The following is a 25,919-nucleotide window of genomic DNA, read 5'->3' on the forward strand; positions in this document are numbered from 1 at the left end:
CAGTGATTATTGCGTTCATGTTAAAGTAAATTCCTTAGCTGATGATGATCAGACCTCCGCTTTCCTCTTCAGTTTCATCATTCTCGCTAAATCCTAAGCAAATCATTTGTCACCTACTCTGACATTTAAAAGAACACACTGGTGTTAGACTACCTTAACTTAAATGCTGATTTGACTTCCTATGAGGTGTGTGACCTAAGGGGAAATCAGTCTATCCGTGAAATAACAGAACCTATTTCACAGGGTTGTTGTGAGGATTAAATGAGCTAATATACACAAAGAGCATGTATCTTGCCTAGGGCGTAATTTGCTAGTTATTAGCTATTGTTATCAGCCCTCCTAAACCACGAATCTGCACTGCTGGTTCTTCTGCCTGTAACACCTCACCTCTCACCATCTGTCTATCTTTCATCAAGATTCAGTTCAGGGGCCACACTTCTAGCAAGTTTACCCTGCCCCATCCTCCGGTCCCATTTGTCCTACCGATTCCTTTGCAAACTTGTTAACTAGTGCTGGTGTTTATCCCGAGACTGTGCTTTTATGAGGATGGTGCTTTCATTTGTTTTAGGCGCTGCTTAAAGACAGGTGCATGACATTTTGTGGATGACTGCACAGAGAGCACCCTTGAGTCACGAGATCCGTAAATCAAGGTACCTAAAGTCTATTTTGTCTAGTGTGGCGATTTGCCCGGGAAATGAGACAAAGTATTTCCTCAAGCACTTCTAAGGAGGGGAGGCTTAAAACCTTAGCCACTGAACCTCGGGGACAAAAGGAGTCCCCTTTTTTACTTTTCCCACCGCAGGAACCTCGGTAGAAGCCTGAATCTTGGCACCGCGGAGGATGACGCGAACTTAAGACGCACTCCCGCTCTGAGCGTGTGACTGCTTACTCTCCCGCGCCTGCGCCACTAGAGCCACGGGGGTCAGGCTCCACAGTCGGGGGCGGGGCCAGGGGCCGCGTTTTAGGATTGGGCGCTGGGAGCCGAAACGGACGACCCGGAAATGACGCCAACGTGCGCAAGCGCCTGCGGCCCTGCAGCGCGGTGGCTGCTGGGTGGCGCACGCCTTTCCTTCCCTCGCCTTTCCCCTCCCCCCTTTCCCGTCCCCACCCCCTCGGCCGCTCCGCTCCCTGGCGTGACTCGGCACTGAGAGTCCCGGAGAAGACGCCACAGTCGCCACCTCCTGCGACCAGGCCTCGGCCTCCCTGAGCCTCCCCCTCTTCCTCTCCCGGGTCGTCGTCTTCAGTTTTGAAGCCGGTGGCGTCGCGGCCGCCCTGCCGGGCTGAGAATGGTGGGAGTGAAACCGGTCGGGAGCGACCCGGATTTCCAGCCGGAGCTGAGCGGCGCGGGCTCCAGACTCGCCGTGGTCAAGTTCACCATGCGAGGGTGAGGCCGGGCGCGAGCCCTGTGGGCCCCGTGTGTGCGCGCCTGCTTTCCCTTCACTTTTTTTCCGGGTCCCGACTCCTTGCAGTCTCCTGCTCCGGAAGGTCCCGCGCTGGCCGCAGCCCCGGGCCGCTGCCCACTTAGGCCTCAGCTGCCCTGTTTGTGCGCCAGAGTCTCTGGAGGGCACGGAGGCCTGGCCAACCGCGAACCCCCGCCCAGGAGATCTCCGCCCGTCCCTCTGAATCCTCGGACGGGGCCACTTGGGGTCCACCTCTATTCCTTCTGGGCTGTGGGAGTCTTCCTACAGCCTCCCCTGCTTTTGCCTGTTCCATCCCTTCCGGGGAACCAGCTGTCACTCGCACGTTAGAAACCCCAAAATCTTAATTTCCCGAACACTTTGGCTTTCTTCACTACCTGCATTTCTGTAAAACCTTTAGAGAATCCATTTGGGGCTATCCCGCTAATCCACGTAGTGCTCATTTAATGCATTTTAAATGAATGTTGGGTTCGGTGCCTTTTAATTTTCTTAATGGTTTTATTACACGTTTGGTTAGCAACCTTGTAACTTTGGCTGCTTTATGTATGCGGCTGCATCTGATCACAGAAATTACAGTGGGCATATGTACAGTGTGGGTATCCGGCCATCTGGTTTTGGCCAAATAAACTCTATTTTTGACTTGATGGTTTCAGAGGACAGAGATCTTGACTTTGGTGAATCTCAACATCATTAATTGGTCGTAAAGCTGGTGGAGTTTTCATTTTGAGTGTGCAGTTTACCTGTGTGAGCGTGACGTGTTGGAACTAGGCCTTCAGAACCAAGATTTCAGCGAGGGTGTGTATTTACCGACCTCCCTTGTGTATGTGAGTGCCTTTAAGTCTTTTTTTTTCTTACGTTTATTTATTTTTGAGCGACAGAGAGAGACGGAGCGTGAACAGGGGAGGGGCAGAGAGAGAAAGAGACACAGGATCTGAAGCAGGCTCCAGGCTCGGAGCTGGCTGTCAGCACAGAGCCCGATGCGGGGCTAGAACCCACAAACCCTGAGTTCACGACTTGAACCGAAGTCGGACGCTCAACCGACTGAGCCACCCAGGCGCCCTTGTTAGTGCCTTCTAAGAAGAATTAGAGGTCTCCATTTGACCCCCCTCCACCTCTGAGTTATTTACATTTACACTAAGCTGGAGAAATTTACTTGCAGGTATTACTGTTCATGTAACCCATTCAATTGTCCAGGTAACTGTATAAACATAAGGCAGTATTTTGAACCAGGGTAAAAAGTGATTCGTGGCTATTGGACATGATTCAATACATGTTGAGTATATAAGTGGTGGCATTAGGATTAGCTGGTTTTAGGGCTTGGGGGGATGCAGATAGAGATGAAAACAATTAAAAACTTATTCTTGGATCAGTCTGTCTCCTACAGAACTGAAAAGGGACAGTATGTTGGATTATATAGGGTGGTGTAGAGTACCAATTTGACAGGTAGACTTCCACATTTATTAAATTGGAGAAGAAAAAGATTTCATTATAAAGACGTGTAAAAGGAATGTCAAAATTCTATAAATGTGTCTTCCCAGCTTTAACTATTTTGCAACGTCTATATTCTTTTTTTTTTTTTTTTAACATTTGTTTACTTTTGAGAGAGCGTGAGTGGGGAAGGGACAGAGAGAGAGAGGGAGGGAGACACAGAATCTGATGCAGGCTCCAGCCTCTGAGCTGTCAGCACAGAGCCCGACGTGGGGCTCAAACCCACAAACGGAACCATGAGATCATTACCTGAGTGGAAGTCCACCGCTCAACCGACTGAGCCACCCAGGCACCCCTGCAATGTCTATATTCTTAATGTGGGGGAATACCCTGCACATTTATTAAGTGCCTAGGCCAGAGTTGGAAAAGGAGGAGATGATTTTAACAATGAATCTCATTTCTAGTTCACTTTTCTAATTCTAGACCGTAGGAGTATATAGACTTTTATTCCTCAATGAAATACTTTTTCCCCCTGGCCTTAGCAGAAGAGATGACAGCCAATGATAAATAATGTATTAGTTGAAGTGAGAAAAGGGGGAAACATTGCTATTAAGGAAACACTTCCATTAACAATGAGGTTCCATGTAACCATAAACAACTGCAGACATAGATTGGTGAAGCACTAAAAGTTAACTTACTTTTAAAAAGGTACTTTGATGCAATGAAAATTTAGGGATTTTTGGGTAAAAATTGAGAGCAAAAGATTGAATTTAGAGAACTTTTAAGTTTCAAAGCATATTTAGGTAATTTAAGATTGTGTTTGCCTTAAAGTTCTATGATCTTTTGGCCAGTAATGTATTCCTCCACAAATTCTATGTCTTTGTGACCTCCGTTTCCATAACTTGGCATCAGTATTAGCCTCTCAAAATAACTATATCCAGTAGGTCATAGAGGAAACGTGGTAGCTCAGAGTTAACGCCCCATGTTAGGCCCAGAACATAGTTTTCTCTAGCACCTATTTATTTTTTTCCAGCCCTACTTGAAGGCTTATTCCTTTTTCTCCACTTCCATGTTATATCTAACATTAATTTTCCTAAAATGTGATACAGAATGTCACTGTTCTGTTTAAAAATCTTCAGTGACTTTCCAGTATTGTAGTGTTTTTAATTGCAATAAAATATATTTTATTTTAAATAAAATTTACCACTGTAGCCATTTTTAAATGTTCAATTCAGTGGCATGAAGTACATTTACAGTGTTGTAGCTGCCATCACCACTGTTTCCTAGATTTTTTCATTGTTACCAGACAGAGACATTAACCAATAACTGCGCCCACTAAACAGTAACTTGCAGTCCCCTCCACCTCCTGTCTCTGTGAATTTGCCTGTTCCTGATTCCTCATGTGAGTGGAGACATATTTGTCCGTTGGTTTCTGGATTATTTCACTCAGCATAATGTTTTCAAGGTTCATGTTGTAGCGTGTATCAGAATTTCCTTTTTAAAGTTAAGTAATAATTCATTGTTTGTGTATACCATATATTTATTCATCTGTTGGTGGACATTTGGGTTCTTTCCACCTTTTGGCTATTGTGAGTAATACTGCTTATCAACATTGGTGTGCAAGGATATCTTTGAGTCCCTGCTTTCAGTTCTTTCTGGTATATACCTGGGAATGGAATTTGGTTGCACCAAATAGCCATCCTAAATGAGTATGAAGTGGTCTGGTGGTTTGGGTTTGTGTTTCCTTAATGATTAAAGATGTTGAGTGTTTTTTTTTTTCATGTGCTTATTGGTCATTTATTTTCTTTTAGAGAAATGCTGCTTCAGGCCCTTTACTCATTTTGAACTAGACTGTTTGGGTTTTTGTTCTTGAATTATTGTTCTTTTTTTTGGTAAGATTTATTTTTAAGTAATTTCTACCCCCAGCCTGGGACTTGAACTCACAACACTGACCTCAGGAGTTGCACATTCCACCAACTGAGCCATCAGGCGCCCCTGTAGGAGTTCTTTATATATTTGGGGTATCGATTCCTTACCTGGTATATGATTTGTAAATATTTTCTCCCATTGGTTGCCTTTCACTTTCTTGATAGTGTCCTTTGATGCACAAAAGTTTTTACATTTTAATAGAGTCCAGTTTATATATATTTTCTTTTGTTGCTTGTGCTTCTGATGTCCTGTGCCACAGATCATTGTCAAATCCAGTGTCGTGAAGATTTGCCCCTATGTTTTCATCAAGGAATTTTGTAATTTTAGTTTTTAAGTTCTTTTACTCATTTTGAATTAATTTTTGTATATTGTATAAAAGACCACCTTTGTTCTTTTCTGTGCTGATACCCAGTTTTCCCAGCACTGTTTGTTAAACAAACAAACAAACCTGTTTTTTCCCCAGTCTTGGCACCCTTCTCCAGTATTTTTTTAATAATTAAAATAGCCAACATTTACATATTATTTCTTTTGTAAGAGGCTTGTTTAAGAATTTACATTGACTCATTCAATCCTCAAAATAATCTTTGAACTTATTCCCCATCCTCAAATGAGGATATTGGGTCACAGGTTAAATAATTTAAGGCTCCATTGCTGAATGCACTGTAGGGAGTGTAAAGTGCTGTCCTTGTTTTTCCCAGCCTAAATAGAAAGGAAATGCAAGTTCACCTGTATTGCACACAGCCTTTTTTTTTTTTTCTGTAAATATTGCCTTGAATTATTTAGCCACAGCTCTGCTTGCAATCTAATCTTATGACCTAGGACATTTTAGTTCGTTCTATGATACTCTTTTCCCTACTGGTAACATGGGGATAATAATATGTAACCCAACAGCATTGTTTAGAGAATAAAATTATATACAGGTGAATTATATACTGTGGTAACATGTTTTTAAACTGTTATTTCTATACAGTTACTCTTTAAATATACTCAAATACATTAGTAGTTATAAGCAGTAAGTTTTGTTATCACTGGTGGGTAAGCCCCAACGTTAAAAGAATGTGCATTTTTTTCCTCATAAAACTCAATATGAATGATAGTTTTAAGAAATTGAAGCATACTTGGCATACAATATTAGTTTCAGGTGTACAACATAGTTTGCTAGTTAAAGACTTCACAAAATGCTCACCATGAGGGCGCCTGGGTGGCTCAGTTGGTTAAGCGTCTGACTTCAGCTCAAGTCATGATCTCACGGTCCATGGGTTCGAGCCCTACATCGGGCTCTGTGCTGCCAGCCTGGAGCCTGCTTCGGATTCTGTGTCTCCCTCTCTATCTCTGCCTCTCCCCCATTCATGCTTTGTCTCTCTCTGTCTCTCAAAAATAAATAAAAGTTAAAAAAAAATTTAAAAAAAAAACCAAAAAAACCCCCAAAATGCTCACCATGATATTGTCACCATCTTCCACCACACACAGTTATTACAGTATCATCCATATGTGGTGCTTTTCATCCCCATGACTTTTTTTGTAACTGGAAGTTTGTACTTCTTGATCCCTTTACCTGTCCCTTTCCTACCACCACTAGTTTGTATATGGTGTAAACAAACCACTGGTGTGTTTTCTGTATTTGTGAGTCTTTCTGGGCTTTTTTTTGTTTGTGTGTGTTTGTCCCAAGTTTTTATTTAAATTCAAGTTAGTTAACATAAAATGTAGTATTGGTTTCAGGTGAATTTAGTGATTCATCACTTTCATATAACACCCAGTACTCATCACAGTAAGTGCCTTCCTTAATGCCCATCACGCATTTAGCCCATCTCCCCACTTACCTCTACTTTCGCAACCCTCAGTTTGTTCTCTATAGTGGTCTCTTATGGGTTGCCCCATCTCTGTTTTTATCTTACTCTACTTTTCTTCCCTTCCCCATATTCATTTGTTTTGTTTCTTCCATACATTTGTCTTTGACTGACTGCTTAATGTAATACACTGTAGTTTTATCCAGGTTGTTACAGATGACAAGCTTGCATTCTTTTTGATGGCTGAGTAGTATTCCGTTTTGTGTGTGCCTGTGTGTACACACCACAGCTTCTTTGTCCATTCATCAGTCGAATCACATTTGGGCTCTTTCCACAATTTGGCTACTGTTGATAGTGCTGCTGTAAACATTGGGGTGCATGTGCCCCTTCAAATCAGTATTTTTGTATCCTTTGGATAAATACCAGTTAGTGCAATGTCTATGATGTATGTGTTTATTTTTTAGATTCCACATGTAAGTGAAATTATGTGGAGTGTGAATGATTTTTATCTTGAATTCATGAATGTATCATTTTTACAGATGTGTTTACCATATATTCAGTTTTGTGAAAACAGGTCATACTTTGTAGTTGGTCAGGTGTTACTGTTACCTTCCAAGAAGAATGTTAGTGTACTTCAGAATGTTGAATTCTAATGGTTATGCTAGCGTGTCCAACTAATACATCATATAGGTGTAGACAGTGTTAATTATAGGTTTCAAAATTTCTGTAGACTGAATTACAAAGCCAGCAGGCCCAGCAGCCCATAGAGATCAAGCAGATAATGAGAGATAACAAAGGCATGGGGAAGCCTTGAAGAACATAGAGAATTTTTCTTAAAGGCGTACTTTTTAATTGGAGTGTAACATGGATGCAAAAATGTACACAAATCATTTTTGCATATTTTGATCAATTTTCAGAGTGATTACACCTTTAACCAACATGTAGATCAAGAATACTAGTACTATAGACCACCTCCACCCCAAGCGTGCTTTCTTCTTGTCCTTGAAGAGGATGAGAGAGGATCCAAAGCAGGCTTTCTGCTGAGAGGAGAGTAGAGAGCCCGATGCCGGACTTGACTGTGAGATCATGACTTGAGCTCAAGTCATCAAGTCAGCTGGTTAGCCACCTGAGCCACCCAGGCTCCCTTCCTTGTTCTTGAGTTCTAACATTACAGATTAGTTTTACTTGGATTTGAACTTTATAAAAAGAGCATATTAGTTTTAATCTTGGCAGTTAATTTAGAAAAAGCAGAAAGCAGTGTTTAAGCTGCTGTTTTGGGGTATTTAGAATTTTTTTAATGTTTTTATTTATTTTTGAGAGAGAGACAGCATGAACAAGTCAGAGAGAGAGAGGGAGACACAGAATCTAAAGCAGGCTCCAGGCTCTGAGCTAGCTGTCAGCACAGAGCCTGGTGTGGGGCTTGAACCCACGAACCGTGACATCATGACTTGAGCCAAAGTCAGACGCTTAACCGACTGAGTCACCCAGGTGCCCCTGTTTGGGGTTATTTAGAACAGCACTTAAGAGTTGGGTTTTGTAATAAAATTCTAACACTGTACTGTATCGTTCTTGACTTCGAAATGAGGAATTGTAGGATTTAAATGAATTTAAGGGTGTTGTAAATTGTATAACATGTAGTAAATGCTCAATGAATGCTAGCCATTTTGTGTTATTAATAGGACCAATTATGATTCTGTCTGCCCTAATTAAAATATAAGTAGACAGTACCTACTTTAAAGTTGTGCCCTGCAGAAAAAATAGACTTTTAAAATATTTATTTATACAGAAAGCACATTTTCCTTACCATTTATCAGTAATGTGTTTACATGTTATTGCTCAAGGCAGAGCACTGACTAGCACATAGGGAAGAATGGCAAGTTCAGGGAGTTGAATTTATTTATATAATGACTGTAAACAAAACTCATACTGAGAACCTAACTTGGTACTTTCAAAGAAAGCTGATCTTGGATTGGATTAGGAGTTAAGTTGTGGCTCTGCCATTTTCTAGAGTGTCTGATCTTGGGCAAGTCATTTAACTTTTCTGGTCTTCAGTTCTCACTAAGTAATTGTACTAAGTCAGGTCAGTTTTAAAAGTTTACGTTTTCTGGGTTCGGTTCTTTATGTATTGCAGAAAGCTGGAGAGTTGTCTGCTTTGTTCTTTTTCTCAAAAAGCGTAAGTCAGAATCCTTCTTAATGTATCCGTTTTACCTATTTCACAGATAAGCTTTCTTCCAAAGAGAGGATGAGAGGTAGCAAAAGAACCTGTTTGTTTGTTTGTTTGTTTAATGTGTGGACTAGATGGTCCCTGGTCTCTTACAAGTTCAGAGGCTCTGTGATTATATGTGTTTATGCTATTTAAGGGCTGTGAATCAAAGCCTGCACAAGAGGAAAAAAGTAAGATCCTGAAATTCAGGCATTTTGGGGGCATAATTTAGATATGAGAAGGGTCCTGGAGAATGTGGTCCCTTCTCATTTTATACGGGGAAATCAGGTGACTTGTTCTGAGCTCAGCTAATAATAGAAATTTATACTCTTAAGTGCTAATGTTAAGTAGGCAAATATCTTACTTAAAATAACTGATCAATTCTTTTGAATGATTGTATTGGGAAAGTATGCCACTGTATGTATTTGTGCTTGTGTGTTCAGTGACTTATTTTGATTTTTGACTGAAGTTACAACCTGTGATGACTGACCGAACGGGGACTAGATACGGCTGAATTTTGAAAGGGAACAATAACCGTACAGTTATTTTAGCTAGAAGTGCTTTTTGTTTTTGCTTTTGTAGAACACTGGTTAGCTCGTACCTGACTGGGGAGTAGAGTGATGGTGTGAATGTATTGAGGAGGTCCTGGTGGTTCGTTTTCTGTTTTTCCTGCATTGTGAGGAGCAGAAATAGAAACAGAATCTTTAGCAGGACAGAGAAAAGCCCTCAGCCATGCAGGCAAGCTCCCTTGCAGGTTTATGTTAAGAGGTAAAGTTAATAAAACACAGGCACTTGCACCCCACACTGGTTTCCCTGAGTTCTCAGGGCTCCACTTCCTCCTGGATCCTCGTGGCCCATCCAGGCCGTCGTTTCTACTCATTGTAAATATTCCCTGCGGAAGCCTCTAGATCTGAAACACCTGCCTCGCTGTCCAAGCAGGTCCTGCATACGTTCTTGTTTTTTTTCTTAGGGATATTTTACAAACTTCCATGGGTTTACATGCTTTGCCTCAATCTTATTTTCCCCATAAGTCATCTTATTTTGAATGCATGCTTTTGCTGAAGGGAGATTTCTTTCAGGAATGGATATCTTGCATAGCATAAATCACTGTGCTTCCTTTGGGAAACCTGTTTAAATGCAATTAATGTTAAATTCTCTAATCTCGAGTTACTTGATGTTTTAAGATAAAAGTATCTGTTCATCTCACAAAAACAAAAAATGCAGAATAACTTTAAAAAGCTTTCCCTAAATTCTTTCTCTTCCTTTTCCAGTCCCACTTTGCAGGAGTGATTAACTAATTATTGTGCGATGCGCCTAATTTGTGTATACATACCTTTTTCATGGGGTAATAGAGAATTTTATCATGAGACTTAGTTTTCTTTTAAACAGTATAAATTTACAAATTATCCTTATCGTCTGGTCTGAATGTGCCATGACAGTTTAAACTATTTTTCTGTTGATTGTCACTTAGATTGTGTCTAATTTTTTACTATTAATAATGTTCCATTGAACTGTGTTATACATATTGTGAAATTGAATAAGGGTTAAGCTAGGATTGTGATATAGATGTAAGATTGTTGAATCTTGGATTGTGTTCATTAAACTTGACAGGGTGATTAATGGCTGTTCAAAAAGGATCTAACAATTTGTACTCCCATCCATAATGTTTAAGACTTATGGGTAACTAGAAGTATTTTGCTAAACCAAACATAGGCTTAGTGACTGTAAATGTTTGTTTCTTTATAATTTGATCTCAGGGCCTATTTGAGGATTGTTAGATCCAAAACCCTACTTCCAGCAGCCCCAGTTTTATTATTTAAGAACGTAATTGGCTATTAGCTTTTTGGTGTGAGGTTTACAGATGGCACAGGGTGAAAATCCTGATTAAGATGTTAGCAGTGGAGAGACCATCACAGCTTGAGATGAACATTTGTGAGTTTGAACATTTTTGCTTCAGAATTTGCCTTTCCTCATGTTCCTATCTGCTAGTGCTAAGATTTTTCTCTGTATTTTTATTGAGCTATAACAGCACATAATTATAAATGTGTAGCCTAATGAATTTTCACAAACTGAACACACACGTGCATGTGATCAGCTTCCAGACAAATGGAACATAACTGGCCTTTTGGAACCTCTCTCATGAACCCATCCTGTCATGAACTCTCAAAGTAACCTTTGTCCTGACTTACAGGACCATTGACTTGTTTTGCGTGTATTTGAACTGTACATAAATGGAATCATATAATGTAGTACTTTTCTCAGTATTATTTGTGAGGTTAATCCATGATTTGCATGAAGTTTTATACTAGTCATTTTCATTGTTGTATAGTATTCCACTATATGAGCAACTGCAAGTAATGTACTAATTCTGTGATATGCTCACTATGTGTGGATAGGACTTGGAGCAGTTTCCATTTTTGGTTCTTAGAAATGTTACTGCTATCAGTAGTTTTTCAAATGCCCTAAAGCAAACATATGTAGACTACTCTGTTGGTTATAGAACTCAGAAATGCCCACAGGTAGGCATAAATCTTGGTTTAGTAGATACTGCCAGTTTTTTTCCCCCTAAAGAAGTGACAACTATTTTCCACAGTCAGTAACAGTTCTTTTGCTCCACATTCTTGACAATATTCTTTTTTGTGTTAGCTGTTTTGACGGGAGTAGTTTTAATTTTCATTCCCCTGTTTTCCCTAGTGACTAATGGAGTGAGGTATGTTTTCATATTCAGTGACTGTTATGAAGATACCCTCATTTGTCAAGTACCAGTTTAAGAGGTACCCATTTTTCTTTTGGGTGCCAGTCTTTTCTTATTGATTTGTAAGAATTCCTTATGTATTAGCAGTCTAAGTCCTTTGATAGGTTTTACAGATTTTTTTTTTTTTTACCACTCTGTGAGGTCTTTTCACTCTGTAAATGGTATCTTGATGAAGAAAAGGTCTTAATACTTTCTAATTAACAAGTATATTACAACAGATCAGTTATTTCCCTTTTTCTTTAGTGGTTTTTGTGTTTTAAGAAATCTTTGTTTACTACAAAGTTTTGAAAACATTCTTTAGATTTTTCTCCTAATATCCTTACTGTTTTGCCTCTCTCATTTAGACCTGTAATCCATCTGGAATTGGGTTTTTTGTATGGTGTGAGGTATAGGAGTCACGATTCATCTATTTTCCCATCTGAATTTCCAGTTGATGCAGCACTACTTACTGAAAAGACCGTCCTTTTCCCACTGCACTGCTGTGTCAAATGCTTGATAAATCAGGTTACAGTGTATAGGAGGGTTTTGTTTGTGGACCATTCTTTTACATTGGTCGGTTTGTTTATCCTTAACTTATAAAACTTTGTGATCATTCTTAATATTCAGTAAAGTAATTTTCTCAGCTTTGAACCTCAAAATGACTTGGGCTATCTTCGGTATTTTCTGTAAATCTTAGAATTTAAACTTGTTAACTTCTGCAAGAAAACCTACTGGGGTTTTACATTGACTCTAAGGATCAGATTTAGGAGAATTGACATTTTGAACGCTGTTGAGTTTTTCAGTTTATAAGCATAGTGTATTCTTTATTCTTGCTTATTATTGTTATTGTATTTAGATCTTTAATTTCAGTGAGAATAAAGCTGGGACACTTAACATTATTATATTTAAAACTTAATATAAATCTGTAGTCATTAGGACAATGTGGTATTGATAAATGTATCTAAATTAATCTAGTGGAAAAGACTAGAATGACTGAAGCCAGGATGATCAGAGTTCATTTAATTTCATATTTTAATTTGCAAGTGCTTAAGAGTATAAATTAATATAGTCTTTGGTGTTGTTTTTTCACCAAGCATGTGTTTTACTTTCTCACAGGTGTGGACCTTGTTTAAGGATTGCCCCAGCGTTCAGTTCTATGAGTAATAAGTATCCACAGGCAGTTTTCCTGGAAGTAGATGTGCATCAGTGTCAGGTAAGGGAAAGGAGTTGTTTGTTTGTGTGTTTGTTTGTTTTGAGAGAGAAAGAGCATAAGCAGGGGAGGGGCAGAGAGAGAGAGAGAGAGAGAGAGAGAGAGAGAGAGAGAGTGTGTGTATGTGAGTGTGAGTGAGAGAGAGTGAGAGAGTGTCAGCCCAGAGCCTAATGGGGAGCTCGAACTTAAGAACTGTGGGACCATGACCTGAACCAACATCAAGACTTGGATGCTTAAATGACTGAGCCACTCAGGCGCCCTGGAAAGGAGTCCTTTTTAAAAGAAAAAATTAACATTGGTTTGAAGTTCAACATTGATGTCATCCTTCATTTGTTTATCTCTTTATGTACCTCTTTATGTACATATGTTTATCTCTTTATGTACTTACTCCTTTGAAGATAGGGAAATGTTACATTGATGTGAATTATTACAAATGTTGTGGCTGCATTAGTTAAAAAGGGTAGTCCAGTATTAATTGCTTCCGGGTTTGTTTATATTAGTATCTTTCTGATGTAATACTAGTAATAGCTCACCTGGCAGTTCTTCGTTTTACATTTTTGTTTATCTTTCGCCAATCAAGAGTATCTTCTGCTACTGAGGCATTGGTTGATTAGAAAGCCATGGCAGAGAAGTCTTGCTTATAGTTTGATTTGAACTGATCGTTTTTGTAATCTTAACTTCAAAGCTGCAAACTCAGCCGAAACTTTAAAGTGTTGATTGCCGTTGATTGAGCCACAGTGTTGTGGGGATTCCCTGATTACTTAGTTGGAATGGCCATGTGACAGTTCATTTCATATATGAAAATATGGAGGAGGAGTTAGGGAAAAATGTTTTGAAGGTTCGTTCTAACACTAAAAATGTAGTCTTTAGTTCTAAGGAATAACTGTGTAGCTGCTCTTTTTTGGTGAGGTTTTGTCTTTGATACATTTCTGAGTGAAAAATTTTTTTTAAGGTTCCCTAGTTTGTAGTTAGTGTTTGAGGTTTGGCATAAACCCTGTGTTAGTGCTTTGTACTTAGTGCTTTGTACTTCTGTCACATACTCGCGGACTGTGGCACTGGCCCGTAGCAGCCTCTGTCTCTAATCTAGAAGGCTCTCTTCCGGAGTTGTTTGTCCAGTGTGGTAGCCACTAGCTGCATGTGGTTATTCGTGCTTGAAACGTGGCAAGTCCAAACTGAGAAGTGCTGTCGATATACACAGAGGATTTTGAAGGTTTAGTATGAAAAAATGTAAAATATGTCATAAATTTTTTATATTGACCATGCTGAAAATGCAAATAGTGGCTTCACTAAAATATGTTATTAAAATTGATTTCATTTTTTTTATTTTGGATATGGGAACCTTAAAATTACATATATAGCCCACATCTGTGTCTGATTTTAGACAACACTGTTCTAAAAGGTGAATCATGTTTTTTTTTAAATTTTGATGTTTAGAGAAGATATCTCTATGTAAACTATGCTTTTTTTCTTTAAGCAACATAGTGGTACCTTTTCATAGTACTTGAATATGCAAGATGACATGTTTCTTTACTATTTCCTTTGTATTTCTTATGAAAAGTTTAAACCATGAGTCAGTGATTAATTAGCTGATATCCACTCGGTACTTAATTTTCTAATATTGTGGAGTTGGAGCAGAATTTTAAAAAGTAGATGTTGCGGTGTAGGAAGCCAGAAGTCGTTTCTATGAGTAGAGTTGCATGAGGATGTTACTTCATATTTGTGGAGAGACAGGCTACTGTTTTTCAGATCTGTACTTACTACTAGTTGCAGTGGTTTGTGTTGACTGATCAATACTGTTTTTGGTTTCTCCACTAAAAAAAATAGCATGTACTTACGAGAGAACTAGCTGGTGTTGTAAAGCATAATTTCTGTATTAGAAGCTATTTGTTCTGCTGGTTGGGTGAGGTATTTATTACTAAAACTGATAAAAATACAGGTTCTTCATTGGGAATGTAAGGAACCTGTAGTTGTACCCTCAGTAATAGTCCTGCTTTCTCTTAAGTAGCAATTGGGAATATGTTATTTTACATGTTTTTTGTTTATACTTGTGATATTTATAGATGATGTAGAATGAATTTTCCAAGAGATTTAAAAGCAATTAATTTTAATTCGTTAATATCATTTAACCTGTCAATTCTAGGGAACAGCTGCCACCAACAATATATCAGCAACACCTACATTTCTGTTTTTTCGAAACAAAGTGAGAATTGATCAATATCAAGGAGCAGATGCTGTGGGATTAGAAGAAAAAATCAAGCAGCACTTAGAAAATGACCCTGGAAGCAATGAGGACACAGATATTCCAAAAGGCTATGTAGGTAGATTTAAAAGTGAAATCATGATACATCTTTTGTCACTGTCTGGTTAAAGTGAAATTGACTGTTATCTTTTGCTGGGTAAGAGTACTTTCAGATAAGAACTTTAAAAGTAACTTCATTAGCTGACTGTTGGGCTTTTGTCTCTGTTGTATGAATTGTAACATTTAGCCCTCATCAGAAACAGTTTTTCCTAAATTTCCTCTGCTAAATGTCTTTGCCAATTGTTTTTTAATCTGTTTTCTGAATTGTCTTAATAGCCAGTTTTAAACATTTATTCATTTTCAATGTATATATACTTATATACATATATTTTATTTTATTATTGTATATAAGATATATATTTTATTTATGTGTACTTTTAAAATTACATATTTATATGTTACCCCCTCAAATGTGAAGAAATGTGCATTGGAAAAATTTTCCATTTTTCAACAATTGTGTAAAATGACATGTAAATCTTAATGTATACTGTTTTATGCTGAACTCCCTTTACTACCATTTCGTATAGTTTCCTCTGTCTTTTTAAATGTATCCCCTCTTTTCTGGCACCTCTTTTTCTCTTAAAAAAAAAATCTAGGTATTTTAGGATCATCTGTGATCAGTTATTTTAGGTCTAGTTATTTTAGGATCAGTAGTAGTTGGGTATATTTTTTTGAGTTTAAGATTTATTCAAATAATAACTTGAAAACTTAGGAACTTAAAAGTGTTTGAAAATTAAACATAATGCAGTTGTTATAATTCAATATCTATCATTTGAGAGCTATTCAGGGTGGAACCAAAATTCAGAAGTAGCACTTTGTGGTGACTTGTTGGTCACACAACAAGGTGGTCTGGCTGGTGACCATCAGAAGCTGACTTGTTATGCAATTTAGTTAATCCTGCATACCAAAATATATATTTATATGTATCTTTACTAATTTTCTTGTTTTAAAATCAATGGTATTGCAGATCAAAAAATTTTTAAAAATAATTGTTACCTCAAGTTAAAGCTACTATATGAATCAGTGTGTATCACGTACCTTAAAGCAGATCAATGTCATGGGCTACAAGTCCTTTAAGTCTCTTGAATTCGTACTGAATAAGGAGACTATAGTTTGATAAATATGAGAGACTCTTTTTTTGAGTGTGGGGGTGGGGATCGTATGTTCAAAAAGTGTCCTTAACATGTGGTACTGGCACTAATTACTTCAAGTTAGGGAGGCACAATTAGTATCTGTTTAAAATGGAACTGTTATGTAGTCATTTGAAATTGTGATATCCAGTTAGAAAGCATGATGTGTAAGTCAGGGTTGTGACACCTTTTGGAAAATTTTGGTAATTATTTCACCTGTAAACTGTTTTGTTTACATCTTTGTATTTTCCCCCCTTATTTACTAAGGGTTTTTGCATGAAAACGTCTTAATGAGAGCAGAATAGTCCTGCTGCTTAGCTAGAGGGCTACTTTACATCTCAGCTAAGTGTAATATCAGTGTTTTGGCCTCAGGAAATATGCATGAAAAACTGAAGTTTTAAGAAATTAAAAAAATTTCATTTTCATGCAGATGTTATGAATGCAACGTGAAAAGCTATTAAAATCATTTTCATTTTTTCTATCAGGTGTCAATCAAGACATTCAAAGTTTTGAACTCTTATGTCTACAAGGTTATTATTTAAGATCGGTAATGTGTTCCTAAGAATGTCATGATTTTCACAGCACAAATAGCAACTTAACTGGAGTAAGAATGAGTGAATAAAAGCCTGTGTCTCAAGCAGATTTAAGTATAAGCACTGAAAAAATGTATTGGCAGTTTTTAAATAAAATTCTTGTTTTAAAGACTTTCAGTTATCTTTTAACAAAAAGAGACTATACAGTTAGTGATCTCATACATCCTAGTTTTGGAACTCCAAATTTGAATAAAGCCAGAGTAAGAGAGAGATGTGTATCTCATTTAGAGGCGTTTGAAATATTGCAGTAGATATAGGTTAAGAATCACGATAGTTCTTATTCAGAAGTAAGACCATGTTTTTGTGAATATAATGACTTCTAGTTTATAAAATGTTTATTGAAGCATTCAGATATTTAAATTTAAATTAGGAAAATTTAAATAATTCTGTCTTTCTCTTTTGTATTTGTTAAGAGTACCTAGTATTACTTCATAGCCGTAGGGCTGTCAGTAAATCAATCTTCCTCTCCACAAGTTTGAATTCTAGGCACTCTGGAATTGAACTTGGATTTGCGTAGTGTTCTGAGTCTTGAGGCTTGTTAGTGTATTTCTGTATTCTGACCACTGACCTATAGATTTTGGTTTATAAATTTTGCCATCATTCATCAAAATGAAGTGAAACCTTAAATGACCCTAATTTGTGTAGTAAGACCGATCTTTCTTTAACCAAAATTGGAAGTGTGGAAAGGTTTTTCTAACTTCCTGTGCATCTTGTGTTAGATTTTCTCTTTTCTGGAAAAAACGGAGGGTGAGATTTATTTAAAAAATGAGCATTCAATTGACAGAATAGTAAAACAAACACATATATCATTCACCTATGTTTCATCAGTTCTGAATATTTCGCTATTTTTGCTTTCTTGGTAGGGGCTGGGGGGAAGAGGGAGCAGGGGCATAGAAAGAATCCCAAGCAGGCTCCATGCTGTCAGTGCAGGGCCCAGCTGTAGAACTCGATCCCAAGAACTGCGAGATCATGACCTGAGCTGAAATCAAGAGTTGGTGCATAACCAACTGAGTTACCCAGGCACCCCTATTTTCACTTTCTTGATATGTATTTATCTACTTTTATCTCTTGCAGAGTCATTTTAAAAAGTAAGGTATAGATATCATGATGGTTCATCTCTAAATATTTCACTATGTAGCTTCTAAGAACAAGAACATTCTTTTATATAACCATGATACTATTATCACTCCTAAGAAATTTAACAGTGGTATACAGTATCCCTGGTATTTATAGCCTACATTCACATTTTAAAATTATCTCCAAAATATCCTCTATAACTGTTTTCCCCCATGTAGGATCAAGTTAAGGATCATGCATCGCATTTGTTTCTCTTTAGTGTTCTAGAAACTTCTGTCTGCTCTTGTTTCATGACTGCCTTTTTTGAAAGTTTAAACCAGCACTAGTCTAATATAGTAGCCACTAGATCCATGTGGCTATTGTGCATTTGTTATGTGACTAGTGCAACTGAAAGAACCGAATTATGAGTTTTATCTATTTTTAATTAATTTAATTTTAAATTACCACATGTGGCTAATGGCTGTCTTATTGTACACTGCAGGTTGAGACCATCTGTCTTCTAGACTGTCCCACAATCTGGATTTTTCTGATTGTTTTCTTGTTATTCTTTCCTCATTGGCAAGTTGATTGCATAGGTAGTGACCCCTACTTACAATTGCATATTTCCAGAATATGCAGGTTGCAGTCAGGTCAGGTAGAATGCCAGTTTGTCCCAGACAGTGTTGCATAGCACAGTGCTTCAGTGCAACTGTTTGACTGTGATACTTGTTTTGTGTGCCCCGCAATAAATAAATATAAAAACAAGTTTAAGTAAATAACCTATTTAGTTAATTTTTTACCATTAAGATATTACAGGTATGACTGGAGTGTTGTCTTCATGCCTGGGATCATAATCCTAGATAAAATATAGAAGAGGCATCTTGGTAGGATGGAAGATACAAGTGTTTAAAAGATTTTGTTAGAACTACCCTTTCAAGGGAAATGTCCTTAAAGTTCAGAGTGATTCTCTAATAGTAGAACTTTGCTCTATAGTACTGGCATGCCAACCCCCACTGTTTGTAAACTGGCTACAATATGTTGCCCTGAATAATACATTTAACATCTAATGCAATATAACATTTAATATAATTCAAAATCACATTTTGACTTTAAAAGCATTTGGGCCACTCCGTGAATAATTAAGGATCTATTTTAATAATTAGTGATAATTATGTTGATAGTTATTTGACATGTTAAAGTTTTTTTTAGAATGATATACACATGCATTAGTATCCTTTGTATACAAAATATAATACTCTGTGATAGAAAGGTGAACGTACAGTTAACTGATAATCTATCATACTTGGTAAACTTAAAAAATAGTTTTTGTTTGGTAGATGAAATGGATATTTTTCTAGAAAAATAGCTTATCAAAATCAATTCCACTAGAAGCAGAACTCCTAAATAGACCAGTCACCATAGAGGAAGTAGAGAAAATAGTTGAAGACCTCTGCCGTAAAGGACAAGATGACTTCACAGGGAAATTCTACAGGATCTTATGATCACATAGTCTAATGTTATTCCAAACAACTTAAGACCATATAAAAAGAGAGAAAACTTTCTGAATTTCTTTTTGAAGTAACTATGACCTTGATTTCAGACACTGACAAAATTTGCACACCTCCTCCCCCCAAAAAAGCTACTGACCAGTTCCAGTTAGGACTAATTGTAAAACCCTTAAAATACTAGTAAACAAAATCCTGCAATCTAAAGGAGAAAAATTATGATCTCCTAATATGCAGAAAAGGCATTTGACAATTCAATACCCATATATTTCTAAAATAATCCGTAACATCTAAATGAGGGAGCAGTAGAGGAACTCCTACTAATGTCAGAAACAATGCCAAGATGACCATGGTCACAGCTCCAGCCTTGTGTTGAAAGTATTAACCAGTATATACATGGGAGACAGAAAGATATTAAATGATCCCATGAGGACGCAATCAGCAAAATCCACAATATTAGAAATCCATAGGTGCTAAATGATGACACATTAAAGGCATTGAGAGACATTAACCAAATATGGCACACTTTGCTTGGACTCTTATTTTGAGTCTCACAGTTCAGCTATAAAACATTTATGAGATAAAGAAATTTGGGCGTGGATATCTGCTGATAACTAAATATTACTCATTGTTTTAGGTGTGATGATAATATTGAGAATTCTTTTCTTAAAGAGTATCTCTTAGAAATGCTCATGAACACATTGAAATGTTCATGAATGAAGTGAAGAAATGTCTAAGACTTACTTGAAAACGGGAGGGGAGGGACTGCTTGGAGGGTAAAGATGAAACAAGAGAGGCCATGAGCTGATTATTGTAGCTGGGAGGGGACTACCTGAGGTTCACTGTAGTATTCTATTTATACATTTTTGAAATTTTGCATTATAAAAACCATTTTAATCATTATTATACATCTTGAATGTGAACTCTTTATGGATATAGGTTTAAAGAGCACAGGCCCAGTAGAAGAGGGAGGTAGGCTTCCTTTGGATTTTATGGATATTTTAGTTTGCATATTTCCCACTGCAAAACACTGTTCGTAAAAAAAAAAAAAAAAGTCAACATTTTATAATCTTAGTGTTAAAGACTTGATTATTGATACTTTATCCAGTGGGCAAAGCCTAGATTTGGCTTTAATAGTAATGTCTCAGTCAGAAATTCAAATGAAAGCCTTAATAAGAAGTTTTAGTAGCTATCTTAAAAGAGAAGTTTCCTTTAAAGTAGTCTCATCTAGAGAAAGTCATGTGTTTACGTTTCTGATGAAGATTGTTAAACCAAATCCAAACCTGAAGTCTTGATTTAATTTTTTCAGATGGATTTAATGCCTTTTATTAACAAAGCTGGCTGTGAATGTCTTAATGAAAGCGATGAGCATGGATTTGACAACTGTTTACGAAAAGATATGACCTTCTTGGAATCTGATTGTGATGAACAGGTAACTGAATACTTCCCAGTGAAAGCTTGTAGGGATCATCAGTATTTATGCCGACTCTTGAGTTCTTTATCGTGTTTCCGTCTCATGGTTTTATGTTTCTCCTTCCCAGATGACCACTTCCTTTCCTTTTTGTAAGTTTCAGTTTCTCTGACGGTGTAGGCCCACCTCTGTTCTCTGTTCTGTACAAGCTGCCAGGGTTGTACAGAATTCTTGGATTGGCTCCACTGCTGAGTTGAGCCTTCACCGCTCTTAAATCCTTTTGTTCGTTCTCGGCCTGTCTTCCCTATTTTTTACCATCCCAGTGAGTCTGTACCTGAGAAGTAGAGACTAATTAGATGAGCACTCCCTTATGCCTCGTCCTCACTCCCAGCTGCAAACGTGTCTCGTACTTCCCTGTCCCTGCATTGTCGTCACAGAGGAAGTAGTGTAGTCCTGCCTTGATCAAGCATTACCTTCATCTTGACTGTTATTTTCCTTAATTTTCTTTCTTTCTTTTTTTGTTTTTATTTTTATTTTTTATTTCTGTTTGTTTATTTTGAGAGAGAGAAAGCATGAGTGGGCGAGGGGCAGAGAGAGAGAAAGGGGGAGGGAGGGAGGAGAGAGAATCCAGAGCAGGCTCCATGCTGTCAGTTCAGAACCCGACACAGAGCTCAATCCCATGAACCGTGAGATCATGACCTCAGCCGAAGTCAAGAATCAGACGCTTAACTGGCTGAGTCACACCCTTAATTTATTTCCTAATCTGCTGTCTCTGCTTTGTCCCCCATTCCAGTTTATCCTTCTACATGTTCACAAAAGTTCTTTTTTTTTTTAAAGTAGGTTTCAGCCCAGTGTGGGGCCAGGCTTGCACTCATGACCCTTAGATCAGGACCTGAGCTGAAATCAAGAGTCAGACTCTTAACTAGCTGAGACATACAGGAATCCCCAAAAGTTATTCTAAAATATAAATCTGATCATGCTTCTCTTTCTCAAAAGAGTTAAATGATTCTTCTTCACAGTCTTCAGGAAGAGGGTCAGATTCTTGATCCGTTTCTAGCTTTCCATTTTCATCTCCTCACCTGTGGTTCAGGTCTCTAAATATGTCATGTTTGTTATTTTTTGGCACACTGTTACAGATCAAGTATAAGAAGTATTGGTATAACCAGAGGAAGTGGTCTGGGTGTTTTCGTCGGCACACAGACCATAGTGATCCTGAAATCCTCAATTCAAATTCCATCTTCCCTCCCACTACAGTTGCCTTCCCGAATAGCTTTAAGAATGTTGTTCTCCATTGTGTTCCTTGTAAATAGAGCCCTGAGTGTAATGTGCTGGTGCATATCCACGGAACTGACCACAGCTTCCGTGACCTCTTCCTGCCAGGGAAATCTTCCTCCGATGGTAGAAGCAGAGATACATACATCATACACAATTTTAACTAAAAGGAGATTGAGCAAAGGACTCACAGTTTCTTGTAGATTGGCATCCTGACAATGTTTCCTGTCCTGGCTCCCTTATGTGGCCTTCTGAATTCAGTTACATTAAATTTAGGATGGAGGTTTGGAGGTTACCATAGAACTATTAAAAATCTTAGTCTTCTGAGTTTCGGATCATATACAGTGCATTTGAGAGCTAGTTTCTTCACATAATCTGTGCATTCTCTCCAGATTGTCAGATGATGTGGGTGCATGCTTGACAAACCATCCTACCAAATGTTCAGCTTATATATTTTAAACTATATAGTTTAATTTTATTTTAATTTGGGGATTTTGTTTAATTTTTTGGAAGGCAAAATGCTTGCCAGTTCATAGGTCACAAGATAAGACCTTGGAATCTCAGCATTACCCACGGCCCTCCCCTTTTTTAAAGGCTCTGCACCCAACATGGGGCTCAAACTCGCAATCCCTAAATCAGGAATCACATGCTCTGCGAACTGAGCCAATAAGGATCTCCCCTAATGCATATTTTTAATTTAATTTATTCCTTTAAATTTTGTCATGATTCCCTTATGTGAATGATAGATGATTGTATTTCTCAAATGTCAGTCTAATTAAGTTACTTTCAATTTACTGATTTTTTTTTTTACATTACATTGGTTATGTGAAAAGTTAAGTATTTTCTGCCTTCGAATTAATCATTTTAACTCTGCTGAGCTGTTGTGTCTATTCAGTGTTCAAGAGCCCTTTTAAAATAAAACTTGTTATTTTCTTCACAGCTACTTATTACTGTGGCATTTAATCAACCTGTTAAGCTTTATTCAATGAAATTTCAAGGGCCAGATAATGGTGAGTAGTGGACAGCCCTTTAACTTTCTGTTCTGTGGATCTGTTAGCGCATATTTAAAACTAATTAAATCGTAGGGGTAGATACTCCTTGTTTTGGGAAAGAGTGAAATTGTTTCTGGAAAAAGCAAGGAGATAAATGAATGTGCAAATAAGGTAAGATTAGGAACTGATAAAAGGGCAATTTTACCTTATTTAAAAATTTTTTTATTTTAGAATTTAAGTTCCCCTCTTAATCTGAAAACAAAGGAACTCTTCCAATTATTATTTTGAAATTCTAGGTTTGAAGTAGCCATTTTTCAGGATCACAGCTGAGAGAAATTTATTTCACAGTCGTCCTGTTACAGGTTATAAAACTAAGGTTTCAGATCTTCCTATTTGTCACCTATTAGTAGTTTCATCTTCTTTATATATTAGATGCTGTAAACATGATTGTATGGACTTGGGATTTCTCTTTTTATTAAATAAAGAATTTTCCTTATTTATACTCCTTTATTTTCTTGTTCTTAACTGACTTGGAGAAGGGAATCAGTGGGGACTAGGACTTTTTTTTGTTTGTTTTTAATTGGGAGAAGCAGCAGGCGCCATATTTCTCAGATAGCATTCCCTTCTCATTTGTTGTTTTAAATGTTTGTGTGTGAGTATTTTTCATTAGTAAAATTACAAAATGTTTGTGAACGCAGTTGCTGTAGAGATGAGTCAGAATTATGAAGATCTTACGGTTCCGTAACTGGCCACAAAGTAATGGGTTTGGGATTTTACCCTGAAGTTAAAGGGACTAAGACTCCTATAAATGTGATCTAACCACTTAGCACGTCTTAATCCCTAAGATGAAATTTGGCAATTTGTATAATTTCCTTTTAGCTAAATGTTGTCACTGGTAACGCCTTTCTCCTAAATAACAAATGTACCAGTTGTCGGCAACTGTAAGACCCAGCTCAAGTGTTAATTTCTTTCATGAAACTTTTGTTAACCTGTGCACATTGTCAGACTCAGTCCTTCCCTGCACTCCTCACTGGTCGTATTGCATTCATCACAGAATGTCTTTTACAGTTCAGGGCAAGAAATCTGTGTATGTATATGTGTACGTATATGTACATATGTGTTTTGATCTAGTATTCTCAGATCTTATAAGGCCAGCAGGCCAAGAATACACTAGTACATGTCTATTAAAAAAAAAAAAAAGAATGGCTATGAAAATACTCAGAATTTCTTAAAATTCCTAAAGATGCATGTAGGTATGTGCATATATTTGAATGTTATTCTAGTTGTATAGTGTGAATGTAATGGTGAAATGAAGAAAGTATTGCAAGTTTGGTTTTAGCCTTTACTTTTATTCTACCATTTTATAGGTCAGGGTCCTAAATATGTAAAAATTTTTATCAATCTACCCCGATCTATGGATTTTGAAGAAGCAGAAAGAAGTGAACCAACTCAAGCTCTGGACCTCACAGAGGATGACATTAAAGAAGATGGTATTGTCCCACTTCGTTACGTTAAGTTTCAGAATGTTAACAGTGTAACTGTAAGTAGTATTTCCACGACATTTGATGGGTTTGTGGGTGACAGTCCATGCTATCTTCAGTGTCCCAGGTGGTTCTAAATGGCCCTCTAAAGTAGGTTTTTGTCCTCTTGATTTGAAATGAGTGAAAAGTATAATTGAGCTAATTAAATTTTCTTTTTTTAATTTCTCTCTGTGCTCCAAAGAGGAAGCAAAGGTTGATTTTTTTTTTCTTAATTTGTGAATTTGTCAGTCACTTCGCACATATTTGGCAGCTCTTGATAGAAGTTTACTATAGACCGCTTAGACTTAAACTGAAGGTATTTGTACATTATCTTTCATACCTGGTAATGAGTGATGATACAGTTGCAAAATCCAGTTTACTTTTCTAGGACATACAGTTTTTAATAGTGTAGCGGTCATGATCTCCATACAAATGACTTTTTAAAAAGATACTTTTATGTTAATCTTAGTTTACATTAAGAAGTTAGCTGCCTCTTAGCAGTTGTTAATTGCTTTGTGAACTGTCTTAAGCCCAGCATGCACTTCCCCAGCCCCCTCCACCCCTCCCAGCCCAGCCTTTCAGAGCAGGGAGTGGGAGGGGTGAAGGAGAAGAGTGGAGTGAATCCTAGAAAAACAGTGGGAGCCAGCCCGGAGTCACTGAGAACAAGTGGGCCAAATTAGTGTAATTTCCTTGATTTAATGAAATGATTCTGAGTTTTGTAAATTAGGAGAATCCTGTAATGTGTTCATTTTAGGAGGTTTTCACTGGAGTCGCACAGAATGTTCTTAGTAGTAGGATGAGGATTATCATTGAGATTTCAATGTTTGGAATATTCTATCCAAATGAAACGGAAGAAAATGTTATATTAAACTAGAATATTGGTTATCAGATATATTCCTGACCTACATTTTGTACAATATCCTCAATTAATACCTGTTGCTTTATTTAGTGATGGAAAGAAGACATTTTATTGGAAAGCCCTTTGAACCCCTGATATCCTGATCTAATCTTCTCTGTCATTGAGAATCACTGTACATAGTTAATCTTGTGACAAGCTCAAGTTTTATGTACTGTGTCCTATCTCAATCAGACATTTAGTCAGTAACTTAAATCAGGACATAGCATGCTTATCATTTTTTTTGGTGATAAAATCAAAATCAAAATGACAGTTTTGATTGGAAAGTCTAATCAAAGTAAGATGAATTTTAAAAGCAGTGACTATAAACTCTAGTGCCTTATAAGATTCAAAGAGCATTACAAGTAAATGGAGAGCTGGTTTAATAGTCTACCTATTATAGTCTTGGAATTTTTAATTGATAAGCTCAGTTTGAGATGAATCTTTGCTTGCCTATAAACACCAAAAGCTGATTAATGCCATCAGAGAATGAAAGAAATATGTTGTCTAAATCAAGAGAGGCAATATCTTTTTTTT

General features: G+C 37.4%; 1 protein-coding gene across 1 annotated transcript; it reads left to right on the top strand.

Annotated features, from left to right (window-relative positions):
* The first annotated feature begins 1,073 nt into the window (after positions 1-1,073).
* On the top strand, positions 1,074-24,638 carry TXNL1 (thioredoxin like 1). Its single transcript, XM_029922073.1, has 6 exons — positions 1,074-1,384; positions 12,616-12,712; positions 14,850-15,023; positions 20,602-20,724; positions 22,916-22,985; positions 24,335-24,638. The coding sequence occupies exons 1-6, from the start codon at positions 1,287-1,289 to the stop codon at positions 24,583-24,585; spliced, it is 813 nt and encodes a 270-aa protein (XP_029777933.1). The 5' UTR covers positions 1,074-1,286; the 3' UTR covers positions 24,586-24,638.
* The last annotated feature ends 1,281 nt before the right edge of the window (positions 24,639-25,919 follow it).

The sequence above is a fragment of the Suricata suricatta genome, chromosome 14 (assembly GCF_006229205.1).
Source record: "Suricata suricatta isolate VVHF042 chromosome 14, meerkat_22Aug2017_6uvM2_HiC, whole genome shotgun sequence".
Classification (NCBI taxonomy): Eukaryota; Metazoa; Chordata; class Mammalia; order Carnivora; family Herpestidae; genus Suricata; species Suricata suricatta.